We start from the raw sequence: 26,024 nt of genomic DNA, 5'->3' as shown, positions 1-26,024 counted from the left end.
TGGAATAACGTGCATATGCGGGGCAATTCTTCTGGAAAATTACAGTTCTTGTTCACCAACATGGAGATTACAATCCTACATCATTATTAAACACACTTCTTCTAAGAACGAGTTGTTTACTCTGGTTTTGATTGTTTAACCTTCTTGAACCCTTAGCCTTGCATTTGTGTACCGAGAGTTCTTATCCTAAAAAATAACGATTTGTATGATTGTGAATTGGTTCTCCTGCCCGAGGTTTTGTGACACAATAAGGAGAACAATAATCCCAGAATGCCTGCTGCATGTGCCTTCATGGTTTTATGAAGTTTTAATACACGGATATTCATGCTTTCCTTTTATTCTTCACCCAACAGCAGCCAAAAGCTTGTTGAACAAGAAGCCAGATGGTGTGAAGGTGAGTTAAATCTGTTTCCTATTCATTTTTGTTTTGGCAAAGATGCATAAAGAACATGAATACTTGGCATTGTCTGAGATTAATTTTGCAGCAGAAGATTGTGCGTCCTTCAGGTCTGCATTTGTTTGTTGGTTGTTATTTTCCAGAAATTCTGAGCTTTTTAATTGGATCGGTTTCCAATTCAGTGACAGTACAGTTGATATAGTTGAGTGCTGTGTGGCGTTTTGATCAATTCCATTTCAATTCCAATTTTCAGGGTTATCTTTAGGAAATATATTGACATTTTTGTTAATAAAATGTATTTAGTCCTTCCAGTATTGAATTGTTTGTATTAATTCCCTGAATTTGCTGGAAATTAAATGGAATTACCCATTACTCTCACTTTTATGTGTCTTGTTTACTTGAATACTGAATATGGATGTGTATGCATATGTATGTCTATATGTATGTGTATGATTTATTTATTAAAGCATTATGGGGGGAATTTACTAAGAATTAATTGTGCATATTTACTATACTGTAGATATCATGTAATTATGCAAATTATGTCCAATTATGGGGGGGTTTAATAGCTTAGATTTTACTCTAATTAAACGTTCCAGAACAAGTTAATCAGAGTTGTGTACTAGGCATGTTAGAAACTTTCAGACAAGTGTGTTGAGGCAAGTTGGCGCTGAACTCTGCAGGGCAGTGGACCGACTGTGGACACTCCTGAAATAAGGTAAAACAGTCCATAAGATATTGCAGTTTGCTACAAACAAATAATAAGTTTAATCACACAGAAAATAGGGATAATTTTCTAAAACAAATAGCAGTTGTTCATGGGGCTTCAGATTTTTACTGAAGATATTACCATTAATTGCAGTAGAGAAGTGAATTCTCCCCATTTGCTTTTCCTCAATATGTTTTAGTTCCTGAGTTTGTTGTATTTGTTAAACTCCTGGCATCTGTTTTTGACAAGTTTAAAAAAATGTGTTTGTTTATCACACAGTCTTGTCAGTCATGTGTCTTTTATGTCTTTATTAGATTTTAGAAGAATATTGTAAACCAATTGGATAACTCAAGATTGTATTAATTTTTGTTAAACAATTGAGTGAATTGCCATTCACAACCCATTTTAATTTCATAATGTGACATACTGTATCTTTGGTTGGAATTCAACAAGAAAACAGGCTTAGGTTTAGCCTCAGGAATTGGCTTGATCATAAATGATGAGTGTTACAGATCAAAATGAAGCCTACATAGCAATGTGACAAAATAAATAACAACATGCAGTCACCTACTGGCCTAACTGATTTCAACCAAAGTCCCTTTAAAGCAAGTCATTTCACTCGGCGGATATCTTTGAAACAGTAACAGTGCTTGGGCAGTATAGTCAGGCATTCTGTTTGAATGGGGAAACATCAAATTCTCCAAAATTGCTTGCCAAGCTTGAGATTAAATTCCAGAGCTGTGTGTCATTTCAGAGGCTGCATCCTCCTAAGAATTCAGACTTCCAAGGTGAGTCCTTCGAAGTCCACACAGGCCGAACCGAACATTTTGAAATGAGACAATCTAGCCAACAGAGGATGGATCTTGTCACCATACACCAGACACAACAGCTACCGTTAATAACTGGTATTAAAAATTTAAATGACTTTCAATGAATTTAAAACTTATGTTAAACATTCTGAAGACAAAACAAGGTTTACAAAAGCTGGAAATATATTTCCTTTGATCCATACATGTTAAAATCTTAACTGTCTATAAAATCACTTTTTTAGTAAGACATGTCATACCCTTCTTGTTTATTAACATGTGTTTAGATGTCCAAGTTAAATAAACATAATACTTTTGATCCATTTTTTTTTTAAGCGTCCTCAGCACACGATGAATCTTGGGATGAATCTTGTCCACCAGTTGTATCCTTCATTACCTGGGAAACGAAGGATGCATTTAGAGGCTGCATCTGAAATGAGACACAGCTCATATTAGGAATCACTAATAGTCTTTTAATAGTTTCTAAAGAAATCTAAATTTTAAAAGAAAACAAGCAGCATGTCCAAAATTACACGCAGTGCATCTTTTGACTTTGAAATTACTTAACAGTCATTAAAAAGTATGTTCTATGAAGTATGAATTCACTAAAGCCCCAGTCAGATCACACGATTTTTGTTGTCGGTTACGAAGGTCAAGATTTTATCCAGACAAAATCGCAAAATCTAACAAGTGTGCCAGACTAGAAGTTTCTTCACAATTGTCATCCCATGACATCTATTTCCCAAAACAGTCACAAGAGTTGCTATAACAATATTTCTTATCTCAATTACATTTTTAAAATCTTATTTCAATCTCAATAAAATCTGATGCTTGCTGACAACTATCCTACATTATTTAAAGGCATTCAATATGACATTAATAGGATCAAACTTATAATGTCTTTTAAATCAAAATGTATATTTTCCAGCAATGGGGGGCTTATTAAACACTCCTTTGCATGAACTTGCCATGAGTGAGGCGGAGAAAATGAAAGCACATCAGCACCAAGGAAAAATCAGATGCTCAAGACAAAAAATAATCACATATTAAAAAAATTACCAAACATATGACAGAGGTTTGTGATACACCAATTACAGTTAAGCATTAACTAAATATTTATTTTCCACGGAGAAAGACAAATCATCCACCCGTATACGTAGTTGAGTAGTGGAGGGGCACAAACAAAAAAATTATCATTTATACATTTTTCTTGGCAAATTTTTCTTTTTGAAACGGATTTCGTTTGGTATAATTTGTGTCTTAATTTTAATGTATTTTTTGTTGTTCAGTTATCTACTAGATAAAAATAAAAAAATAAAATAACCTCTGAGGTAAAGTGCTTCAAAACCAGTCCATTTTGCTTCAGCGCCAAAGCACAAACTGGTTTGTTAATAAAAAAAAAAAACAAGACCAATTAAAATTAAATTAAAAACTCAGAAACTCGCTGTGAGAATGAAGATGTCTGCATATTTGTACCCATCTGTTAAATAAAATTGCTTAAAACACTTTAATATTTTAGAGAAAATATAACCAATGATTAATCTTATCCACCCGAAACCCACCCATAAGTAGGTTAAATATGCAGCCTAATTTTTGATTACCTGACCCACAGATTTACAGCATCACCTGCGGATATAACTGAGAAATTATGTACTCAAGTGTCACTTACTTGACGGAGCTTGCAAAGAACGGGAAAGAAAGTTAAACATGCTTGACTTTCTGCGATGGTGTCTTAAAACATCACAAGCATGGTATCGGTAGTCCTGAGCTATGCCACATTACATAAGAAGAAACGATTGAATGTTGTGCCACAATGCCCATTTGTCGTTTACGAATCCCCATGACACCCTACATCAAGGAAATCCTGCCAAAATCGTGTGATCTAATCGGGGCTTAAGTTGCTGCTTTCCCATGACCTTTCAGTGTCAGTTATGTTTCCAGGTAATGTTTGGAAGTAGTACAAGTAATAAAATGGTTTTTGCCTTGGAAGAATGAGCACTGATAAATCTTTCACTCTAATAACAGGAACATACATTAAGAAAGTAAATGGGTGCAAATTTGATTGACATACTGTACGCTCACCTTGAATTTATGAATTTCATAAGGTTGATTACAGACAACTTATTATTAAAACATTATTAAAACAGCTCAGGACCTTTAATTTTATGATTCAGTTCTTTTTATGTCTTGTGGCTTTGAATATATGTTCATGCTTGTGTCCTCCATTATGCATTACTGTACTGTATGTGCCAGTTGCTGTATTCATGAGATCATTCATCCTCAGCTCCCTCATGTGTATATGTGTTTGTCAGTACATCTGTGTAATGATGGCCTGTCACAGAACTCCTTTTTTCCCCCTGTCTTGTGTGATTTCGTAATCCTAGTGTGATGCAGTAGGCCCCGTCGGTGTGATATTTGGTAATGTGTGATCTGCTCCTCATCCTACTTACAGGTTAACAACAAAACCAACCTAGCCAGCAGCCCCAAAGACACAGGCCCCGCCCCAGCACTGGTACCCACGACAACAACCCCAACCCCCTTGCACGACATCACCCCAGTAGACCCTCCCCCTTTGACCAACTAGCCAGATTTGCTTACAATGGCTCTGTTCCAAAACCTAGCTAGCTGCCTTGCTGTCTACTGCCAACATAGGCACATAGTTTCTATGGCAACATCTTAAAGGCCCTACTTACAGAGAAGTTATTTTTTCATTAAATGAATCAGAGAAGGTGATAAATCTGTGACAGTTTTCATACAAAGAAGGCGATGACTTCAAAGGTGTTTACAAGCTGAAGGAAACTTTTTTTTGGTTAAAGTTCAGTTTCAAACTTCTGAAGCAAACCTAGTTTTGGCTGGATTTTGTTCAAAATGCTTCATCTCTTATTTTAATTTGCTTAAAATTTACCAGGGCTTTTGTCAAGCAAAAAGTAACACTTATTAGGTAAAGTGAACACCACACACAGTTTACATTCAACACAGGCTCATTGGAAATTCATGCAGCTTATATTTTTGTGAAACTGCAAAAAAATAAAATAAAATACTTCGACATGCATTTGACTGCAGTTTCTTGATAAAATGAGATACATATACTTATTTCCTTTTCACCCTAATTATCCCTATACAGATACATATTTTCAATGATTTTCTTTGTGCAGTTCTTTACACAACATCAAATAATTACCACAAAACAGCTTAATGGAGTCTGTGACTTGTAATTGATTAAGCTTTCCTTACCTGTTTATTTGGCATGGCTAGTTAGCTTGCTAGCTCACATACGGTACTGTTTTATACTTGTGAAACATGGGCTCCGTCTGAAATCGCCTACAACCCTGCTGAAAGATACAGCTTAAACCAGCCTAGACTGGTTGGCTGGTTTTAGCTGGTTGACCAGCCTGGTTTTAGAGGGGTTTTGGCCATTTCCAGGCTGGTTTCCAGCCATTTCCAGCCTGGTCTTAGCTGGTCAGGCTGGAAAATGACCAGCTAAATCCAGCTAAAATCAGCTTCACCAGCCTGGTTTAAGCTGGACATAGCTGGTTTTGGCTAGACTCCTAGCCTGGCTAGGCTAGTCAAGCTGGTTTTAGCTGGTCAACTCCCAGCCTGACCAGCTAAGACCAGGCTGGAAATGGCTGGAAACCAGCCTGGAAATGGCCAAAACCCCTCTAAAACCAGGCTGGTCGACCAGCTAAAAACCAGCCAACCAGTCTAGGCTGGTTTACCACGGGGTACCACAGGATAGCACAGCGTTCATCTGATGCGCACTTCAGAATCGCACCCGAGGTTGTAGGTCATCCTGGTACTTCTCACAAACGGATTTTCGAATTCTATGACTTCGGACATACTACTCGGCTCACATATTTTTTTAAGCATACTATATAGTATGGAAGTGTGCGATTTCGGACACAGTGATTGTTCCACAAAAGAGATAAGAAACTATGTGATCAAAGTGCACTTTAATCTTATGTTTGCTTTGGAAAACACTATTGGTTGGCTTCAGGGAAGGGTTTAGGTTAGTGGTTTAATGGTCTAGATCAGTGGTTCTCAAACTGTGGTACGCGTACCACTAGTGGTACGCGGGCTTCCTCCTAGTGGTACGCGGAGGAATCGCTGAATAATGAAAGAAACAATTAACACTTTAATCCTTTAATGCGTAATATAACATTGATATGATCAGCATTGGCTGTTTTGTGAAGCGTACGATCACAGCGCTGTGCTTAGAGTGTTTATTTTAGTGCACTGTGTCATAAGCTGCTGAAAATCTGTTTCCAAAGTTTAAGAATTGATTCTGAAGCTTGATTTGACTGACATGAAAAGTGGCCAATCACAGTCGACCTTGTCTAGTTGCGTGAAACGTAAGGGCGGGACAAAGGCTTTCTGTGTTGCAGAGACAGAAAAAACAACTTAAAAACAAATGTTTTGTTGGAATAATGCTTCTCGGATGTTTTCACTGCAGAGATGTCTAGCAGAGTAATTAAACCGCGGACATATTTCCTGCCTATTTGATGATCTTCATACACGTTTCGCTCTCCAACAGCCAGTCTCTCGCCTCTGACCTGTCACTCCTCTAAATACAGTCTGAATGGCGGCGCGGGAATGAAGGTATTGCGCAATAACTCATTTCTGCAAATGCGGCGAGTGCTTTATTTTAAAACGAGAGCGCATTCATGTACGCAAATCGCTAAAACAGATATGCGAGCTCTTAAATAGGCTTTTTTGAAATGAACTGCAAGTGCTCTCATGATCGCGTGTGTGCTCAGATAGAATACAATCGCGATCTTTCCACTATTAAAGTAGACATTATTTATCTTTGCTCCTTAACTAAATTTAGTCAAAAGTATTCAAAGTTATCAAATATTTAGAAATAGATTGATAAATGATCGATGACAATGCTAATGGTCTTCTTATTTGGCTGTGTTGTGAAGTGAAACTTACTTTTCGCAAAGGTGGAACATTTTTTATTTCTTTACGACAAAAGAATTATGCTGGAAATGTTTCTGGATGAGGTATTTGTGTGATTTATACATTTAGCTGTATTCTGATCTGTCCTAAAGCATTACAGGTCAAAGCAATCCATTGTTAGCCTACTTATTGTTTATTTATCACAATTTACAATAAGGCTCTTAAAGCACTGCTTTGATAAATGTAGTGTCGTCATATTTCAAATACCTCAAGTAAAATGAATTCATTTGTTTTATTTATTTTTTTACTGACAGTGTACTTGTATTTTTTACGTTTCTATTTTAGATTAAGATCAAGTGTAAAATAAAATTTACATGTGATGTACAGCTATTTAAGAAACAAATTTGCCATATTGTAAAGAAAATAGTGTAAAATATGTAAATAAAACGCTAAATTTAAATCTTTTTACCATATACTTCAATTTAACCTTACAAAGCTTAAAAATATATATTTTTAAAAATGGGCAAAAAGTGTCTCTATGGCCTTAAAGATTATTTGGTAGTTTTACCAGTGCTATTGAAAAAGATTAATTGTCATGAAAGGAAAAATTGACTATACTTCCTTTGTTAGTGCAAATTATACATGTAGCTTTGGGATGTAAGCAATCCAACCATTAAATTAGGTTTACACTTAAAAAAAGTGATTTCATAATGAAAATCAGATTTTTTTTTCAAACATAACCAACTAGTACTTTTTAAAAGAGTAATTTGTACTTTTACCTAATATTAGTATTATTTACTTAAATTTTTGTTATTTTAGCAGTGTAATAATATTTTTACTTGAGTACAAAAAAGATTTCACAAGCACTTCGTGTAGATTTATTTTATTATTAATATATGATTAATAAATATTATTATTAATGGTTTTTATTTGTATCTATTCCTATGCAATGTTTTATGGGTTGCTGAGAATACATTTCAGGTCTTCAATACATAGCATGTCAGTCTTGAAAAAAAAATAGGTGCTGGAATTGACTTTCATTAGGCTGTGCCTGTATGAACCCTGTCATGTACATTTAACATTTATTTCAAGATTTGTCTGAAAGTGTAGGAATATGACATATAGCCTATATTTATAAGGTCCAAGCAGCATTTCCAGCTTTTGATGAATAGGCTACTATGAATACTTTAGATTTAAGTACAGCAGTTTTCTTTTTACTTTAAGAACTTTTAAAAACACATTTTAACTAAAACTTTTTTTTTTTTATCTGCAAGCACAGTTAATGTTCAGACTATTTCAAATGTTTAAAGTGACTGACAATAATACATATTCTTAATAATAGGAATTAATCTGCATCGTTTTAAAACTGTGCACACCTGTAGCTGCTTAATTAGGCTTACGACGCTATTTTTTAATACTGGTTAAAAAATAGCGTCGTAAGGTGGTACTTGGAGAGACGACTTATTTCTAAGGTGGTACTTGGTGAAAAAAGTTTGAGAACCACTGGTCTAGATCAATGTTTCTCAAGCACGATCCTGGAGGACCGCCAGCTCTGCACATTTTCCATGTCTCCTTAACCAAACACACCCGATTCTGTTCATTAGCTCATTAGCAGAGACTGAAAGTCCTGTAACGAGTGTGACAGATAAAATAGACATCTAAAACATGTAGCGTTGGTGGTCCTCTTGGAACGTGGTTGAGAAACACAGGTCTAGATCATAGGTGTCAAACTCAATTTCTGGAGGGCCGCAGCCTTGCACAGTTTAGTTCCAACCCTGGTCCAACACACTTACCTGTGGGTTTCAAACCAGCCTGAAGGACTCGGTTAGTTTGACCAGCTGTGTTTGATTATGGTTGGAACTAAACAGAGCTGCGGCCCTCCAGGAACTCAGTTTGACACCTGTGGTCTAGGTGATCTGACAAGTCTTCTTGTGGACAAGATGTGCATGTATTTGAATCGTACAACAAAACATACCCCAAGTAACATATTTGAGTTTCCTAAAAATATAGACAGCGCCCTCTACTGGATTTGTCTTCTGAAACGTGCAACGAAACAAACCCAGAACAATGTATTTTACATTTTGCAAAAATATATTCTGAGACACGTACTGTATTTCCAATGAGCCTGGGTTGTTCATTCCAAAAGATTGCTAATGTTGCTAAGCTAACAATACAAGCCGAAAACATGCAGCATTAGTCTATAGTACTTACATTTACAAGCATTTCTTTTGTAATTGGTTTATCTGAAAAGGGTTTATATGATGCTGCCTGCCTCACTGTAGGTTGTTTGTTGCTACCTAGATTTTGCAGTCGCTTTCACATTATTTGTCTTTGCCTTAAATGCTACAGTAATAAGCTTACGCATCACCTTTATGTCTTAAACAATGCATTTAAGGTACATTAAACAGGTTATGATCTTCAGATTTTCCTGTCAAGCAAGCAAGCAAGCAAAATAAAGTAAAAAAAAACATGCAAAGAAAACCAAGGGTTGGTAAATCTGGCACTGTTGGTGTGTCGTCTACCCAAAGTTCAGAGACCTTGCATGATTTTACTCACCTCTCATGTCACCTTCATGTCACATGTGTGTTGTTTTACCATTTTAACTCTTAATTCCAGGAAATTTAGGGTATTGTATTCAATCAAACTGCCTTTGAAACATCAAAAGCGATTGCGGCTGCTTGATGTTTCCTATCGATGTAGTTACATGCCATTTCAAGCGCAAAAAATCCATATAAAACTTGTGCTTTTGCTTGCACTTTCATGATGTACTATTTTTGCCCATTTTGTACTTCCCATTTGCTAAATCTCAATGTGATAAATTTGCAGACGCGTGATTGGAGTGATTTGGAGTAAATGTTTTGCAGTGCATGGCTGGTTTTAGCATTGCTTTGATAGGGTCATGTGCTTAAAGCTCTTCGCTGTGTGTAGCTTGACATTGCCTTCCATAATGACGCAGACGTGCACGTAAACCCTCATCTCTCAGACTGACGACACGGTGACGCACAGACTGTTTCTCCCTCTCTGTCACACACAAGCACACTCAGGAGATGATGTTTCCTAGACAAATGACAAGCATGTGTATGTAATCTTCACTAAGCTGGTGTTGATTAGACAAGACATGGTCAGTTCCGCTCAGTCCCGCTCAAAGGATTATTAATTGTATTGTATTTATCGTGTGTGCGTTTGTGTGTGTGTGAGTGTGTGCATGTGTGATTTAGAGTAGAGATTACCTCAGTGCAGTGATCCAATGTTTCTTTTAAATGTTTTTTTTAAGGAAAGAAGATCTAGCTGATAAAAAAGCTGATCCAAAGTCTGTAGAATTTCTTTTATTTAGATTTATTTAATAATTTGCATAATTCTTAACTGAAATCTTGTAGATATGGCAAGCAATACATGAAAAACACATATGCAGTAGTATATACTTCCATGTACTGTTCATGAATTTCACCGCACTGATATCAAAATATGCCATTAGTTTGTATTTCAAGCATGTACTGCATGATGTTATTGTGAAGATCATATTTAATAAAACTCTTTAAACCCACAAATCTGCATTTACATGATCTAAAAATACTATTATATTTATATTTAAATACATATATTTTTTAAAACAAAAAATTACCCTTTTATAATTGAATAGATTTTAAGATGTAATTTATTTATCTAATGATGGCAGAATTTTCAGCATCATTATTTCAGTCATCAATATCACAGGATAGTTTATGGTATCACTACTCACCCGAGCCGAATGTTATCGCTTGATTGAATGGGCGTTATCAGTGGTTATCAGCTGATAGATATAAGCTAGCAGAGGTCATATTATTTATTAAATTTCCCAAAACCCAACCATCACAGTAATGTAAAAACCATAGACTGTAAAAGATATGGACGTAGTATCTGTGACATCAACCATAGGTTTCTGAAGAGCGCAAATGAAGCTACAAGTAGGTGTGGCCAACCGGCGCCATTTTGTTTGCACGCCTTTGCTCCAACTGGGGGTAACCAAATAAGGGCAAAGAGATGGAGCGTGAGTGTAGCTACAGACACCTGCTAGCATTTTGCTTAGATGGGTTTTTATTTAGGAAAATGCTTAATACTTCATTATCTGCGAATTGTTTGTGTTCTGACAATTTCTGTTTGGTTGTATGTTTTGTTTTTTTGTATCAATAAATTGTTTAGACTTTTAAAAACACTGTTGTAATAATACATTGAGGCACTAAGCATTTTTCTTACGACGTTTTTATACAGGAGGAAAATGAGACATTCAAATACTTCAGATATAGTTTGTATTAGTAAATGCAAGGCTATTTATTAAATCGCCGCATAACACTATGACAACGTTTCAGATGACTGTTCTAGAGCCTACAGCTAATCAATCTGTCAGATTCTGGAGGGCAAGTTTTAAAGAATATTATAAATGATATTAAATAAAAAAAAATACATTTATAGATGTGATTTATACATATATAATTTTACTCACCTGGGAAATGGAGGCCACGTGAATGGTTTGAGCACAATTAAGTGCACACAGCATGCCATATCATCTGATAACCGAAGGAAACAATTCCAAAAAGCAACTGACTGTGTAAAGCCACATAAAACAACACAAAAATACGATGTATATGTCAAGCTCAGCGGCTAATCAGCCGGAATCAGCTGAGGTGAAGTGACGACGAGCAGCGAGACCTTGCTGTCACTCAAGTGGCCACTCCCTTAGTTATGCAGACTTAATATAACTTAATATAAAAACAAAACAGATGAGTTATAAAAAATTCACTCCCCTCACAGGTGTCATGAAAGGCAATATTAGCTTTATGAACCAAAAGCTTTCTTTGTACCAGGCGGTAAACACCCTTTTTCTGCTGTAAAGTTGCCCATTTTACATTAGGGTCAATAGAAATTTGCTCTATTATGCAGCCAGGACTAGCAGAATTGCAGTTTCAGTTACTTCCTTATTAGCATCACGAGGGATCTGGATCTGGATTCTTCTCCATTAGTACAGCTGATTAAACATTTGAAACCCACCAGTAGGCGCAGAATGCCCTTACTGGCCCATATCTATCAGCTGATAACCACTAATAATGGCCATTCAATCAAGTGATAACATTTGCCCTACTTCAGAAATGTCCATACTCATTTTTTATTTTTTAAAGGATTGGTTGATGAATAGAAAATATACAGCAGAATGTTTTTATAACAGCATAATTGTCTTTATAATCACTTTATAATCATTTTGATGCATCCACGCTGAATAAAAGTACATTTGAAGGATACTGTTCTGTATGTATTTCACATGTAATGTCTGCCATATGTCAGATTTTGGTATAAGACAAATTACAGCTGAATGCTTTTGCTATCTCTTGTGTTATTGGTAACTGCTATTACACTTCATTTGAATTGCTTAGCTTAGAAAAGGCTGACTATAAATATGTTAAGGCTGTGGCAGTTCTAATTATGCTTCAAACCGACAGGATATTTTTGTTCCATCATGTTTTATTAGCCAAACTGCAATGAAGCCATTTTATATAACCAATGCACAAATAATGAGTCGACTTTAAAAATATTATTAGACAAATCCACACGCAGAGATGTTTTAAGTATACTCCAGGTTTATTTTTGGAAGAAATGTGATTTATTTCTTAGCAGGAATGGAAGATTGTGTGTGTTTTAAGTTTGTGTGCTGTGAGATTCAGATTGTTTTCCACGTGTACTATATAATAAACCACTAATGGAAATAACGAGTCTACATTTGATAGTCTTGTTTTGCTGATTGGATGTATTTAGTGGTTTGTTTTTTCCCCTTCAATAGCTTCAAAAAATCATTTGCTTTTCCATGCATGTTGTGTCTAGTACACAGCCATTATCTGCCATTATGCTTTATTAAGCTTCTTTTCCACATACAAATAATATTTTGTATTCCCTTTCACTCTTTTAGGAGCCACAAACTACCGTGATCCACAACCCAGTGGACAGAAACAAGGTAATGTTTGTTAAAATCCAACTGAAGCCAATATCAGAGTTTTTGGGGGGTGTTAGTAACAATTTGTTAGTCTTGAGGTTAGAGCTGCACAATATATAATTTCAGCATCGATATTACCGTGTGCGCACCTGCAATTGTCAAAATATGCAATGTTGTGTCTCAATTATAGTTAAACAGGAGCCACAGAATTGTATAAACTGCTGTATGTATATGAAATATATGTGATTAATCCAAAAAATAAACTTCTTATGATTTTTGTCTTGTTTTTAGTTCAAATATCTACATTTCAAAGTGAAAACAAGATTATTTTACTTATTATACTGGCAGATAATTTAGCTTGTTGATTTGTTTGATTTATTTCTTCACAAGTTGAAAACAAAACAATATTTTTTTTCGAAAATTAGACTAGAAATGAGACAGGAAAGCATTTATTGCATAGTGATTATTCAATTTCTGTACCTGAATACTGTTAGGCTTCCCAGAAAACCATCAAATAGTGCTATTTAAACTGTCTTGTGAAACTATTCGTCACAATATTTATCACAGACAAGTAAAATATTGTAATATTGGATTTTTTCAATATTGTGCAGCCCTACATAAGGTTACTGTATATATAAGCTAGTGTGCTCCAAAATGACAAAATTCACATTTAGTGGGCTCTATTTTAACCATCTAAGCGCAAAGCCTAAAGCGCAGGGTGCAAAAACACCAAGTCCACTTTTGCTATTTTATGGACAGAAAAATACGCTTTGTGCCGCAGCGCATGGTCTAACAGGGTTGTGCTTATTCTCTTAATGAGTTATAAGTGTGTTCTGAGCATAACGTTCATTAAATCAGAGTCTCATCTACATTCCCTTTAAATACCAAACGCATTTACTATTTAAATGGTGGACTTTGTAAATGAAAAAACTGAATGCTTCACTAGTGAGAAAACAGTTAAACAAACCATCTGAAGCGCAAGGATAAAGAACAAGCCTCCTCTATTTGACCTCTTTCTCTTAATTTTACTTTTTACTTTACTCATTTACTTTCATAGCTAAGGAAACTGTGTTGTACACACTGAAGATATCCAATAGCCTACATATTTAATTTAGTTTGTTAAGCTCAAATATTTGATTCAAAACTATTTATTCGTAAATAGTTCGTAATTCGTAACTATAGATTCAGTTTTAATTTCCAGCAAATGAATAAATTAACATTAATAACAAAGTGTGGTCACTGAGTTTTATCCAAACACACATTCTATTCTTAGGCCCCATATGGTGATGCATGCATCTCCAAAACTGGACAGATGGACAAAATTAAACTTGTTTTTATTAAAACAAATATAAATACGCATATAATAAAAAAACAGCTACTACTATTACTAATAATAATAAGATTAAACAAATGCAAATTGAAGAGGCAATGGAGGCAGTGGTTTTTATATTTATGTAGAAAGTAATCATTTTGTGACATTTTAATCCTTTTATTTTCTTTCATGTGTAAAGATATTTGTGTATTGATGTACATCCTGTGTGTATTAAGCAATGTATAAATGTTTTGACATGCATAAGTAACTAACGTGCTCTGCGCTGGACTTTAGACCAGCTTTTAGTTGGTCAATGGCGCAATCTATTTCAGTTCTTCACAGTAGCAACGTGCTAACAATGCGCCCTAACACACCTCCTTTCTAGACTGGCACACCCATAAGTCCACAAAGTGGCACAAATGGATTTGCTATTAAAACAACGTGGTGCAAAATAAGAAAATTATGGTGGCACTGATTTGAAAATAGCAACAAAGCACGCAAAACATTTCTTATTACACCGCCTTATTACACCGGGTGTATAATAGGGCCCAAAAGGTGTCAGTTTCAAAAAATAGATTGTCATTATAAACACAACAAATGCATGGTAATACTGAAAGTGATTGACGAGTATTCTTTAAAATCTGTCCAGGAGTCTACAGAGAGTGCCAACACAACTATTGAGGATGAAGACCTTAAAGGTAAACCTTGGTATCTCTCTGCCCGTACGTCTGCCCGTAGATGTGCCGTTTGTTGCTGTTCTCCCTCCTCGATATGTCTTTCATCTGTGCTTCTCCTCAGTCATATGTACACCCTCTCTTGTTTTATTTACCCACCGAATTTGTACTCAAGTTCTGCCCGTTGCTTCCATTCCTCCCTCCCCGTCATCCTTCGTTCGTTTCCCTGCTTAAGGGTGTCTGTTTCAGTATTTCTTGTCGAGTGTGCTATTTGAAATGTCTTCTTTTTCGTTTGTCCTGCTCCTGTTGTTTCTTCCTCTCATTGGTTCAATGTACAGCCAGACGCTTTGGAAACCTCAGCATTAATTCAATCTGGCAACCCTCGGTTGGCCGCCCGCAAAACTCCGAGCCCAAGCAGGCGCCCAACTCCTCGGTGCAGAGTAAGTCCGTAACGGGCAGGAGACAAAATCACCCCGTCCTCCCCTAACGTCGCTCAAATGCTTCGAACCCCCCTGTATGAACAAGAGGCCCCTCAACAACTCAAATCAGGACTTTTTAAGGATATTCTTATTGGATTTTAAGGATATTATTATTATTTTAAGGATATTATTATTGACAACTCCAAACTTGATTCTTCATCAGCGCTTCGAATGTTTTAATCCATCCAGCTGCTTCTATCAGACACACGTTTGTGTCGGCCTGTTCCTCATTGGCTGTGCACTGTAAGATTTCAGCATAACTCACTGTAGTTGTAGAGCGAGAGTACAACTCTAATTTAGACTGATATTAAAAGCCATTTTGACAGCCTTATAAAAGCAAAAGCACAGTCTATGAAGGAGAGGGAGACATAGATGCGTGTAGCATGTGTTAGAAAAGCCTGATGGATTAAAAAGCAAACCTCTAAATCAATAGATGCTCAATAATCAGGTTGTGATGTGCAAGCACCAGAATGTTCTTTGAACATGCTCTACACCGTCAAATGTCCTCAACGTGGGAGAAAGACCTTTTTTTGGAGTTTGATGCCCTTTATTTTTGGTAAAAAAAGTTCTTTATAGGTGCTTGTGGCCTTCCAGTTGCACCACTAACTAACCTCTTTTACTCTAAAAACCAACACAGGCTCATTGGAAATGTATTTTCAGTCTACATTTTTGTAAAAAAAAAAAAACACTTCAACATACATTTATTTGCAGTTTCAAGGTAAAATGAAGGAAGGTAGTATGACACAAGCAACTTCTGTTCCTTTTCACACTGCTAATATTTACAGAGACATATTGTCAAATGGAAAAAAAAAATATTGTTTTCATGCAGTTCTTCATCTTACCTGATTTCTGGAACCGCTGTTCCCCGGACTCCATCCCAGTTGTCGTCCCCGCGGCCGGCTCCTCCTCCTCTGGGGCCTCCGCTCCGCCGACACAACGCTGTGAGCTAAGCGGACAAAAGCATCCTCTGGAAAGCCCTCCACTCGGAGGCGAGTCGTCGGCCGGCGAGCGCGAAGAGGAGGAGCGGAGTGGCGTCACACCGCCCCGCAGCGTTCGCTCGAAAAAAAACTAAATGCGGCCGTACGTACCTCCAGCCATGTAAATCGCGGTCTCCAGAAACGTCCGCGGGGCTACGTTTCCAGAATGAGCTTGGGTTGACTATGTGGCTGCGATGCAATTTGAATACTCTATGAATAGGTTGTTTTCACATGACATCATTGATTGATGCTCCAAATTCACATGGAGGGCAGGAAGTGATTCTTTTACATAGGAATCGCTATCAGAACATCAAAATGTTTCTGTTTTATGTTGTTCATAATTCTTTAAATCCGCCAAAAAAAGTAATAAACACTGTTTCAATACATCCATGTGTACAAGCTTTTTTTGAATGCGATAATTCGTTTGAGAGCACCAATAAATATTATACACAGGCCTAGCTATGTTTATAAATGTTCATGTGTTCTGTAGGAATCAGATCCAAACACCACCACACTTATACAAAATCCAGGAGAATATAAATAATGTACCATGCCATGTAATCGCTGCAATGAAATATCCATCTTGTTTTGCTATAATCCAAGTCTTTACTGGCGTTTCGGCAAAATAAACAACTGTAACGTGAACATCGAGATGCGCAGCAGTAGTGAATGTTTGTTGATGGTAAATTTATTAACAGAACAAAAAATAAATGTAACATTTGCGACAACACTAGATGGTTATTATTGTGGTGCACTTTTCCCACCTTACAAAAATAAATAAATGAATAATAATATAGACTGTGCGTTCACACTTTTGTGTTATTTTGTGATGTATAGAAGTTATCCGCATGGGAAAAAAACTATATTACTTTAAAATAAACCTTTTTATGAACAGTAAAGTGCATAATGTGTACAACTCTTTGTTAATTAATGTTACCGAATACTGTAGCATAGTAAACTAGTAAACTGTAGTAAATACTGTAATGCAGCCCCGTGCAGAGACTATCCAAGGGGCATGTGCAGGAAAATTTTTTTGAAGAGCGTAGTGTTGGGGGGGATAATGTGGGATGGGGCGGGTGGTAGGTATGGGTCAGTTGGGTGGAGTACGTGGAGTTGGGGGGGTGGGGGGTTGGTGGTGTTGATGTCACGCGAGAACTGAAGAGCGCTGGGGGGGCTAGGTGGGGGTCTGGGGGTGTCGCTGGGGCACTTCAGATTATTTTGGAAGACTAAAAAGGGCATGTGCACTGCACAGGTTGAGGCCTATGTGTGCACGTGCCTGCTGTAATGTTACTATAAACTGTGGTGCATAGTGATTATAGCATAGAAAACTGAAGCCAGTTGAATAATTTGTTTATTACTACAGTTGTGTTGTACCACAGCAACAATATAATTACTAAGACAGCTTAATTTAAGTAATTATCTATAGTGTGCTTCCAAACACTTGTATTTACTGTAATATTTTTCAGATTTTTATGTACCACATCGATCACAGGCAAATATAGTTTAGTTCAGTAGAAAACTCGGCCTTCTTCATGAAATAAGGACCATGCACAACATAGTTAATTTCTATTTATATCTCCTTGAAAAATGTTATAAATCGCAAAAATAGTGACTTTCCTCTTTGTTTCCCTCCATCTGAATTTCACACGTCACCAGAACCACGTGATTAAAAACAGCCTATTATGTTTAGGAAAGGGCTTAGGTCAGTCGATGTCAAGGTGATCTGTACGACAAGCCCCGTCTTCTTATGGATGTGTATAAGAAGGACATGTAAATGACATGTATTACAAAACACAGCCAAAGTAACGTATTTCTGATTCCCCAAAATGTAGACAGCTCCCTCTAGAGGATTTATCATCAGAAACTATAACATGTGCAACATAACCGTTTTGCGAAAATGTAGCATGAGCCCCGTATTTCCAATGAGCCTAGGTTGCTGAAAAACTGTTCAGTTGACCTTTTGCCCCTGTGTCTCAGGACTAGAATCTGCATTATCCTGTATTGCACCCAACATTCCTAATATGGAGAGATCCACTGCACTAGGAGTGTGCTTGTTTCGGTATCCCATCCCGCTCCATGCCTGAGAGCCTGATGTTTGCTCCTTCTGTTCAGTATCTCTCCCCCCTCCAACCAATCCAGCCTGAAAAAACTAAAAAAGTCTAGATTTATTTGTGTACATTCAGACAAATAGAATCTCTTTGGATTTGTTCAAGCTCAGTAATATGGAATGGACCTAAACCAGTATTGAAAGGACAATACGCTGTTTTTCAACGTCAGATTCTGTTGGCACTTTATTTTGACGTGACCATGTGACAAAATGCATTTTGTCAGATTCTGTGTTTCACATGATGATTTTTTAAAAAGTATATTAAAAGCATAGATAATTCATTGGCATCACAAATATAATGGTAATGATTTGATAAATAAACAGACCAAATTAACAAAATTGAGAGCTCTAATTCTGTTATTGTTCACTTTCAAACAAAACTTTTTTGATATCTTATGAAACACAGAGGAGAATGGCGTTTCCACCCATGCTAACAGCCGCATTATGCTGAGTAATGAAAATGATGTTGAAAAAAGGTTGAAGGCCCCATGTTACAAAGCATGTCCATTGTAAAAGGAAACAAGCATTAAATGGAATGCTTTTCTGAAGAAAAGTAAAGTCCTCTTCTTCTCATTTAAAAGCCGCAAACCCCTTTTCCATCTCATTTGTCATTCAGTGCCTTCCGGGCGAAAGACATCAGCTAGAAGACGTATCCATTCCTTTTTTTCTTTTCATCTATTAATTTGCAGACACCATAAACTCAGTGCTGGAGAATGAGTGATTTAATGATAGAATTAATATTTCACATTAAACCAACTGTTAAATATTAAGTGCAAAGTGCATTTAACGTCTTTTTGCCCGGTGGGCTGGAGTTATTATGTCATCATCAGTAGACGTAGATACATTGCACTGGTTTTCTTTGGTGCTTTCATAAGAAACTGCCTTTTTGACCAATTATGAGCCATCTTTTTGCTGTCCCTCAGCTTGCCAAGTTATCAATAAAGGTAAATCGAACCTTTAATTCTTTGAATGAAAGTGTTGCCTGTGATTTTCTACCAGTAAACACTGCTCATTCTGAAACTCATCGTAGAGCACTAGGACTTCTGGAATACACTTTCCTTTGGGTGCCCCTTTGTTTATCGAGTGTCAAAACGACTTTTTTTTAATAACAACACAGTGAACAGAACTACTACAGAGGGTTAATTGTCAACATGTGAAATTCACACAACCTCTGTATAGGCCAGATTTAGGGCTGGGTGATATACATTATTTTTTAACTCCCCAAACTGCCTTACAGTGCTAATAAGTACTGTAAAAATGCTGGGTCTCACATAATTCCTTCATGTCGTCCCGACACAAGTCGATTAAGTTAACTTTATTGTTTTTGTGTTTTGTTTTTTGCAAATTTAAGTGGATTGAACATAAAACAATTAAGTTGTCCCCAAAAAGCGGAATTGTGTTAATTCAGCTCATTTTAAATAAGTAGTTTGAACCACCAGCAATATATATATATATATTTATATATATATATGAGTGAAAATCCAAACTGCATATAAAGTTTGAAATTGTTTTGTAGATGTTGTGAATCAATAAGTTGAAAATGTGTAAATTTTAGTTAGCTTTTTTGTTGTGTATTGTAACACTATACAGTAAGTCTCATTAGCTAATTCAGTTTGATTTAATTCATCTTTATTTCTATAGCACTTTTACACTGAAAAAAAATTATTTAAAGATAATTCCTTGGATTTACAATTTTTTTTAAGGTAAATGGTTGTAAACAATTTGGATTGAAACACAAATTAAGTTTGTTTCTACATTTAATTTGTGGAGTTACATTTTTTGCAACAATTTTACAGAATTTTTTTTTTAGTGTACAATGTAGATTGTCAAAGCAGCTTAACATACAGTAGTTCCAGTAAATTGAAACTGTGTCAGTCCAGTTTTCAGAGTGATATTGCATATATCTGCAATAGCTACCAATGAAAAATACATTTTTTACAGTATTTATTTTTTTAATCTATTCACAAAAGCTCATATCACATTAAATAATACACACAAAAAAATCTATAACTTATTTAAAATGAGCTGAAACAATACGATTTTTGAGATTTTTTTGTGGTCAACTTAATTGTTTTATGTTCAGTCTACTTAAATTTGTTGAGATTTGTGTTGAGACAACATGAATGAATTGTGTGGAGCCCTGCATTTTTACAATACAATTTTTTATCAATGTGTAAATAAATGTGTAAATTATTAAATGGATAGTTAAGCCAAAAATAAACATTTCCTCTCCATTCACTTAGACTCTACACTGAAAAAAAATTATTCAAAGATGATTCCTCGGATTTACAAATTTTTTTTATGTTAAGTGGTTGTAAACAATTAATTTGTATTGAATTTAAACAAACAAATTAAGTAGAACATTATTAAACTTAATTTGTTTGTTTAAATTCAATACAAATAAATTGTTTGCAACAGTTCTGCATGCAACACTTTTTTCAGTGTTTTTTCTTCTGCTTAACACAAAACAAGATATTCTAAAGAATTTAGGGGAAAAAGCAGCCATTGACATCCATAGGAGGAAAACATTACGCTGCCTTTTTACTTTTTTACTTTGTGTTCAACTAAAAGAAACTCTTTGAAACAGGTTTGCAACAAGTGGATGATGAATAAACGATAACAGAATTTTTAATTTTGGGTGAACCATCTCTTTAAATGTGTTAAATTGACATTACCTTATTGTACAATTTTACCCTGCCATTTTTTTAGTTTAATATCCAAGGCAGGTTTTTTTTCACACTATTTTCACAAAATGAACAAAAAATAAATAAATTACTTTATAATTAAATGCATATATTTGTCAGTAATTTGCCAACATTGTGAATAGGTTAATGATGCACAAAAATCACTGATTCTGTTTGTCCTCAATTAAGTAATTAATTAAAATGAACAATTTTGTGTAATCCATTAAACTGGTTAATTTTTTTTTTTTTTTTTACTGATGTTAAAATTAAACCCTACATTAAAACAGTCATATTTATGAACTCTAATAACAAAAATAAGAATGAATACACAACATTAATTGTAAAAATACCTTAATCACAACATAAAAATAGTATAAACTTTATTACATCCTTCATAAATCATTACAAATATTAAATATATCACCCAGCCCTGAATTCAGCAAATAACTTGACAACGATAACAAATGCTATGACGGATCACTGTTTAAATTTGTCTGGTGCTTTCTAAACAAAGGTTTGCATTTTTGTGGATTGTATAAATTGAGAAATGAGTTGGGATGTTTCTTAATAATACTGTATCTCACGCGCTAGACTTCTCTGTGTGTTTCAGCTCGAAAGCAGGAGATCATAAAGGTGACAGAGCAGCTGATTGAATCCATCAACAACGGCGACTTTGAGGCTTATGCGTGAGTGAACACAAACCCATCCATATGACCCTTGAGAACTCTAATGCATTGCTCCATTTTCTCTTGATTACGGAGATTATATTTAATGGTCACCTTTTCACAACAGGCGCTCCATCTATAATTAGATCCAAGCCTCAGTTAATTACAGCTTTTGATTGGCAGATTGGACATCAGAAGGAAGCTCATATGAATATGTTCAGCCGCATATGTTTAGATTGATTTAAAAAGTGGAGCGCTCCTGCTGCTTTTATATTAGTGTTTTTCCCAAATGAACACAATTATTTTATTTTACGTTCTGCTCTTTTTCTTTACAGAAAGATTTGCGATCCTGGTCTTACTTCCTTTGAGCCTGAAGCTTTGGGAAACCTGGTGGAGGGGCATGATTTTCACAGGTTCTACTTTGAAAACGGTATGTAGACGTATTTTTGTTTCAAGTTAGATTTCTTTATATAGCGATTTATCCACAACCTGACAAAAGTCTTGACGTCGATCCCAGTTGTATATAATGTACATAAATAACTTGACTTCTAGTTGATCATTTGGAAAAGTGGCAGAAGGTAGGTTTTTCAGGTGAAACATCTGTTGAACTGCATCCCAATCATTACAAATACTGCAGAAGACCTATTGGAACCCGCATGGACCCGAGATTCTCACAGAAATTGGTGAAATTTGGTGAAGGAAAAATCATGGTTTGGGGTTACATTCAGAATGGTGGCATGCGAGAGATCTGCAGTGTGGATGGCAACATCAACAGCATGGGGTATTAAGACATTTGTACTGCCCATACTTTACAAACCAAAGGAGAGGGCAAATTCTTAAGCAGGATAAAAAACTTGGATAGCCGACAAGACTTTTGTCAGGTAGTGTATACAGCTTCACAGTATTGAATGGGAAATGAATAATCAGTCCATAATTAAGACTTCATCAGATATGGGATAAATTCTCCTGTGTAATGAATTCAGCTTTTAGTAGCTGTACAGAAGTAACAGCATTGTTATTCAAGTCAGCTATTATATTATAACTCGTGTCAGTTGGTTTGTTGATTCAGCCAGTTCAGTAACTTTATGAAAATTGGTCCCAATTTATATTAAGTGTCCTTAACTATTATGTACTTGCATCAAAATAAAAATACAATGTACTTAAAATGTTCATAATGTATTCACAACCAGATCTCTTCTGGTGCTCTTGAGGTGGGAAATGGGTAGGGTTAGGGACAGGTTTGGTGGTCTGGGTTGTTTTTGTTTTGTTTGTTTTTTGGCATTTTTGCCTTTTTATTGAGAGGATAGGACAGTACAGTATTTTAGACAGGAAACTAAGTGGGAGAGAGAGAGGGGGTAGGGTCGGGAAATGTCCTCGAGCCGGGATTCGAACTCTGGATGCCCTGAAGTGCTACTGCACCATATGTCAGTGCGCTAACCACTAGGCTATTGCACTGACGGTCTGGGTTGGTTTAAGTGTGGGTTATGGTGTAAGGTCCCGGAGGGCCGGTGTCCTGCGGATTTTAGCTCCAACTTGCTTGAACACACCTGCAAGGATGTTTCTAGACTGCCTAGTAAGAGCTTGGTTAGCTAACCCAGGTGTGTCTAATTGGGACTGGAACTAAACTTTGCAGGACACCGGCCCTCCAGAACCGAGTCTGGACATCCCTGGTGTAAGGTGCAGCAACCCTGCACAGTTTAGTTCTAACCCTGCTTCAACACACTTACCTGCGGATTTCAAATAAGCCTGAAGCACGATTAGTTTGATCTGGTGTGTTTAATTAGGGTTGGAACTAAACTGTGCAGAGCTCCGGCCCTCCAGGAACTGGCTTTGACATCTGTGTTGTAAGAGATGGTTAACATTGTAATTGCAGGAATTAATTACATGAAGTTATTAAAGTAAAAGTATGTATTTACACAATAAGTACTGTACATTGGAAGAAGTTATTCATTTCAGTCCTTCCCTCCAGCGCTGTCCAAAGGTAACAAACCTGTACACACTATCCTTCTGAACCCTCATGTGCACCTGATTGGGGAGGATGCGGCATGTATCGCGTACATCCGCTTGACCCAGTACATGGATGGCAGCGGGATGCCACGCACCATGCAGTCGGAGGAGACCCGTGTCTGGCACCGTCGAGATGGCAAGTGGCTGAACATCCACTTTCATCGCTCTGGAGCCCCCAGTGTGCCCATCAAGTAAGACTCATAGAGCATCTCTAATGTTCATGTACAGTTGAAGTCAGAATTATTAGCCCTCTTGAATTATTAGCCCTTCTGTAAATATTGTTTAACAGAAGTAAGATCTTTTTTCCAACACATTTCTAAACATACACTGCAAAAACCTACAGTCAACTTTATTCAATTAAATGAGTTCAATTTACTCAAAACTGACTGAAAGTTAATTGTACTCATTTGAAAAGAGCTTTGAACTTAAGAGTTAATTCAATACCTCATTACTTCAACTTAAATGGAGTGAGTTCACACTACTTATATAGATTAGTTTCTTAACTCAAATGGTTTGTTGCAATTGGTTTCCTCAAACAGTTTGAGTTGCCTGAACTTACTGAGTTTTACAGTACTCAGTTGGTTTGAGTTATTGGTTATAACTGTGATCAAATTGCTTCGTTTACTTAAATAGAGTAAATTCACAGTACTCATTAGGATTAGTTTTTGAACTTAAATGGTTTCCTCGAATGGTTTGAGTTACCTTGACTTATCGGATTTTACAGTGTAACAGTTTAACTAATTCCTAAATATTATTTTACTAGACATTTTTCAAGTTACCAGTATTCAGCTTAAAGGGCAATTAAAAAGCTTAAAAAGCTTAGCTAGGTTGATTAGGCTAGATACACTGCAAAAAATGCTTTTCTTGCTTAGATTTTTTGTCTTGTTTCTAGTATAAATATCTAAAATTTCTTATATCAAGAAGAATTTTCTAGACAAGCAAAACATATTGTCTTGTTGTGAGAAATAATATGCCAATATTAAGTGAGTTTTTTCTTAAAACAAGTAAAATAATCTGCCAGTGGGGTAAGCAAATTAATTTAGTTTTTTCTTTTGCCGTACGATTATTTTTCTTACCCTATTGGCAGATTATTTTACTTGTTTTAAGGAAAAACTCACTTGATATTGGCATATTATTTCTTAAAACATAACAATATGTTTTGGTTGTCTAGAAAATTCTTCTTGATTTAGGAATTTTTAGATATTTGGACTAGAAACAAGACAAAAAATCTAAGTAAGAAAAGCATTTTTTGCAGTGTAGGGTAATTAATATTGTATAATGATGGTTTATTCTGTTGACAATCTTAAAAAAATATTTTATATATTTAATAATTGTGACCTTAAAATGTTTTTAAGACAATTACATTTTTTTTAAAACACTCTTTTATTCTAGCTTAAATAAAACAAATAAGACTTTCGTCAGAAAAAAAAGGAGAAAATATTATAGTAAATACTGTGAAAATGTCCTTGTTCTGTTAAACATCATTTGGCAAAAAATTGAAAAATAAAGAAAATTAAAATCACAGGAGGTCTAATAATTTTGACTTCAACTCTTTATGGTGATGTTTGTCCAAAAGGGTTGTTTCCATGAATGATCTTTAACATGTTTTTAGCATTTAATTTATTACATTTGTCTTTTAAAAATATACATTTTCAATCTCAGGATTCAAGTAATAGAGCTGTAATTATTTGTTCAGTCTAAAACTGTACAAATATTTGGAGTCATTAAGTTATTAATTAACAACAATAATATTAAAATTCATAATTTAATCAGATTTTTTTATTGTAGGATGGATGCACTTCATGATAATTATTGACATTTGTAATGTTACAAAATATATTTTTTTTAAATCTTCAAAATTAATAAAATATTGCAAAGCGCAATTGTTTTTAAGTTGGCATAGTTGGCACATATTCAGCATTTTAGAATTATTTATGAAGAATCATGTGACACCAAACATTTGCCAATATGCATTCTAATCTAAATTCTAATATATTCATATTTAATATTACTGTTTTTACTGTGTTTATTTATTTATAAATCCTGGAAAAGAATAAGACTTTTTGAAGACCCAAACGTTTGAATGGTGCTGTAAATGGAGACAAAAAATTATGTGTTTTAGAACTTGCACTAAATCAGGGGTGCCCAAACTCAGCCCTGGAGGGCCGGTGTTCTGCAAAGTTTAGTTCCAACCCCAATCAGACACACTTAGGTTAGCTAATCAAGCTCTTAATCCAAGCTCACACTGCACTTTTTGCCCCATAGACTTCCATTTATATGCACGCGAATGCGTTAGACAGGCAATGCAAGCTCTAAGCACTAAGTTTTGCAGTCCGCTGCATTGCAAAGTTC

At 35.6% G+C, this 26,024-nt stretch overlaps 1 protein-coding gene across 28 annotated transcripts in view; it reads left to right on the top strand.

Annotated features, from left to right (window-relative positions):
• camk2d2 (calcium/calmodulin-dependent protein kinase (CaM kinase) II delta 2) overlaps positions 1-26,024 on the top strand; it is a 75,530-nt gene that overhangs the window by 47,588 nt on the left and 1,918 nt on the right. For 2 of the 28 annotated variants that reach the window (XR_015475703.1, XM_087235521.1), the window contains exons 13-21: positions 354-394; positions 4,365-4,424; positions 12,744-12,788; positions 14,729-14,777; positions 15,092-15,193; positions 19,240-19,260; positions 21,611-21,686; positions 22,001-22,095; positions 23,635-23,863. Coding sequence is in view for 21 of the 28 variants with exons in the window: in XM_087235521.1 (XP_087091647.1) it covers positions 354-394; positions 4,365-4,424; positions 12,744-12,788; positions 14,729-14,777; positions 15,092-15,193; positions 19,240-19,260; positions 21,611-21,686; positions 22,001-22,095; positions 23,635-23,863 (718 nt within the window). In the remaining 7 variants the exon portion in view is untranslated. 28 annotated transcript variants of the gene reach the window in all.

This window comes from Danio rerio, chromosome 1 (genome assembly GCF_052040795.2).
Source record: "Danio rerio strain M-AB ecotype USA chromosome 1, GRCz13ab, whole genome shotgun sequence".
NCBI lineage: Eukaryota > Metazoa > Chordata > Actinopteri > Cypriniformes > Danionidae > Danio > Danio rerio.
This window is presented reverse-complemented; position numbering and strand designations above follow the sequence as displayed.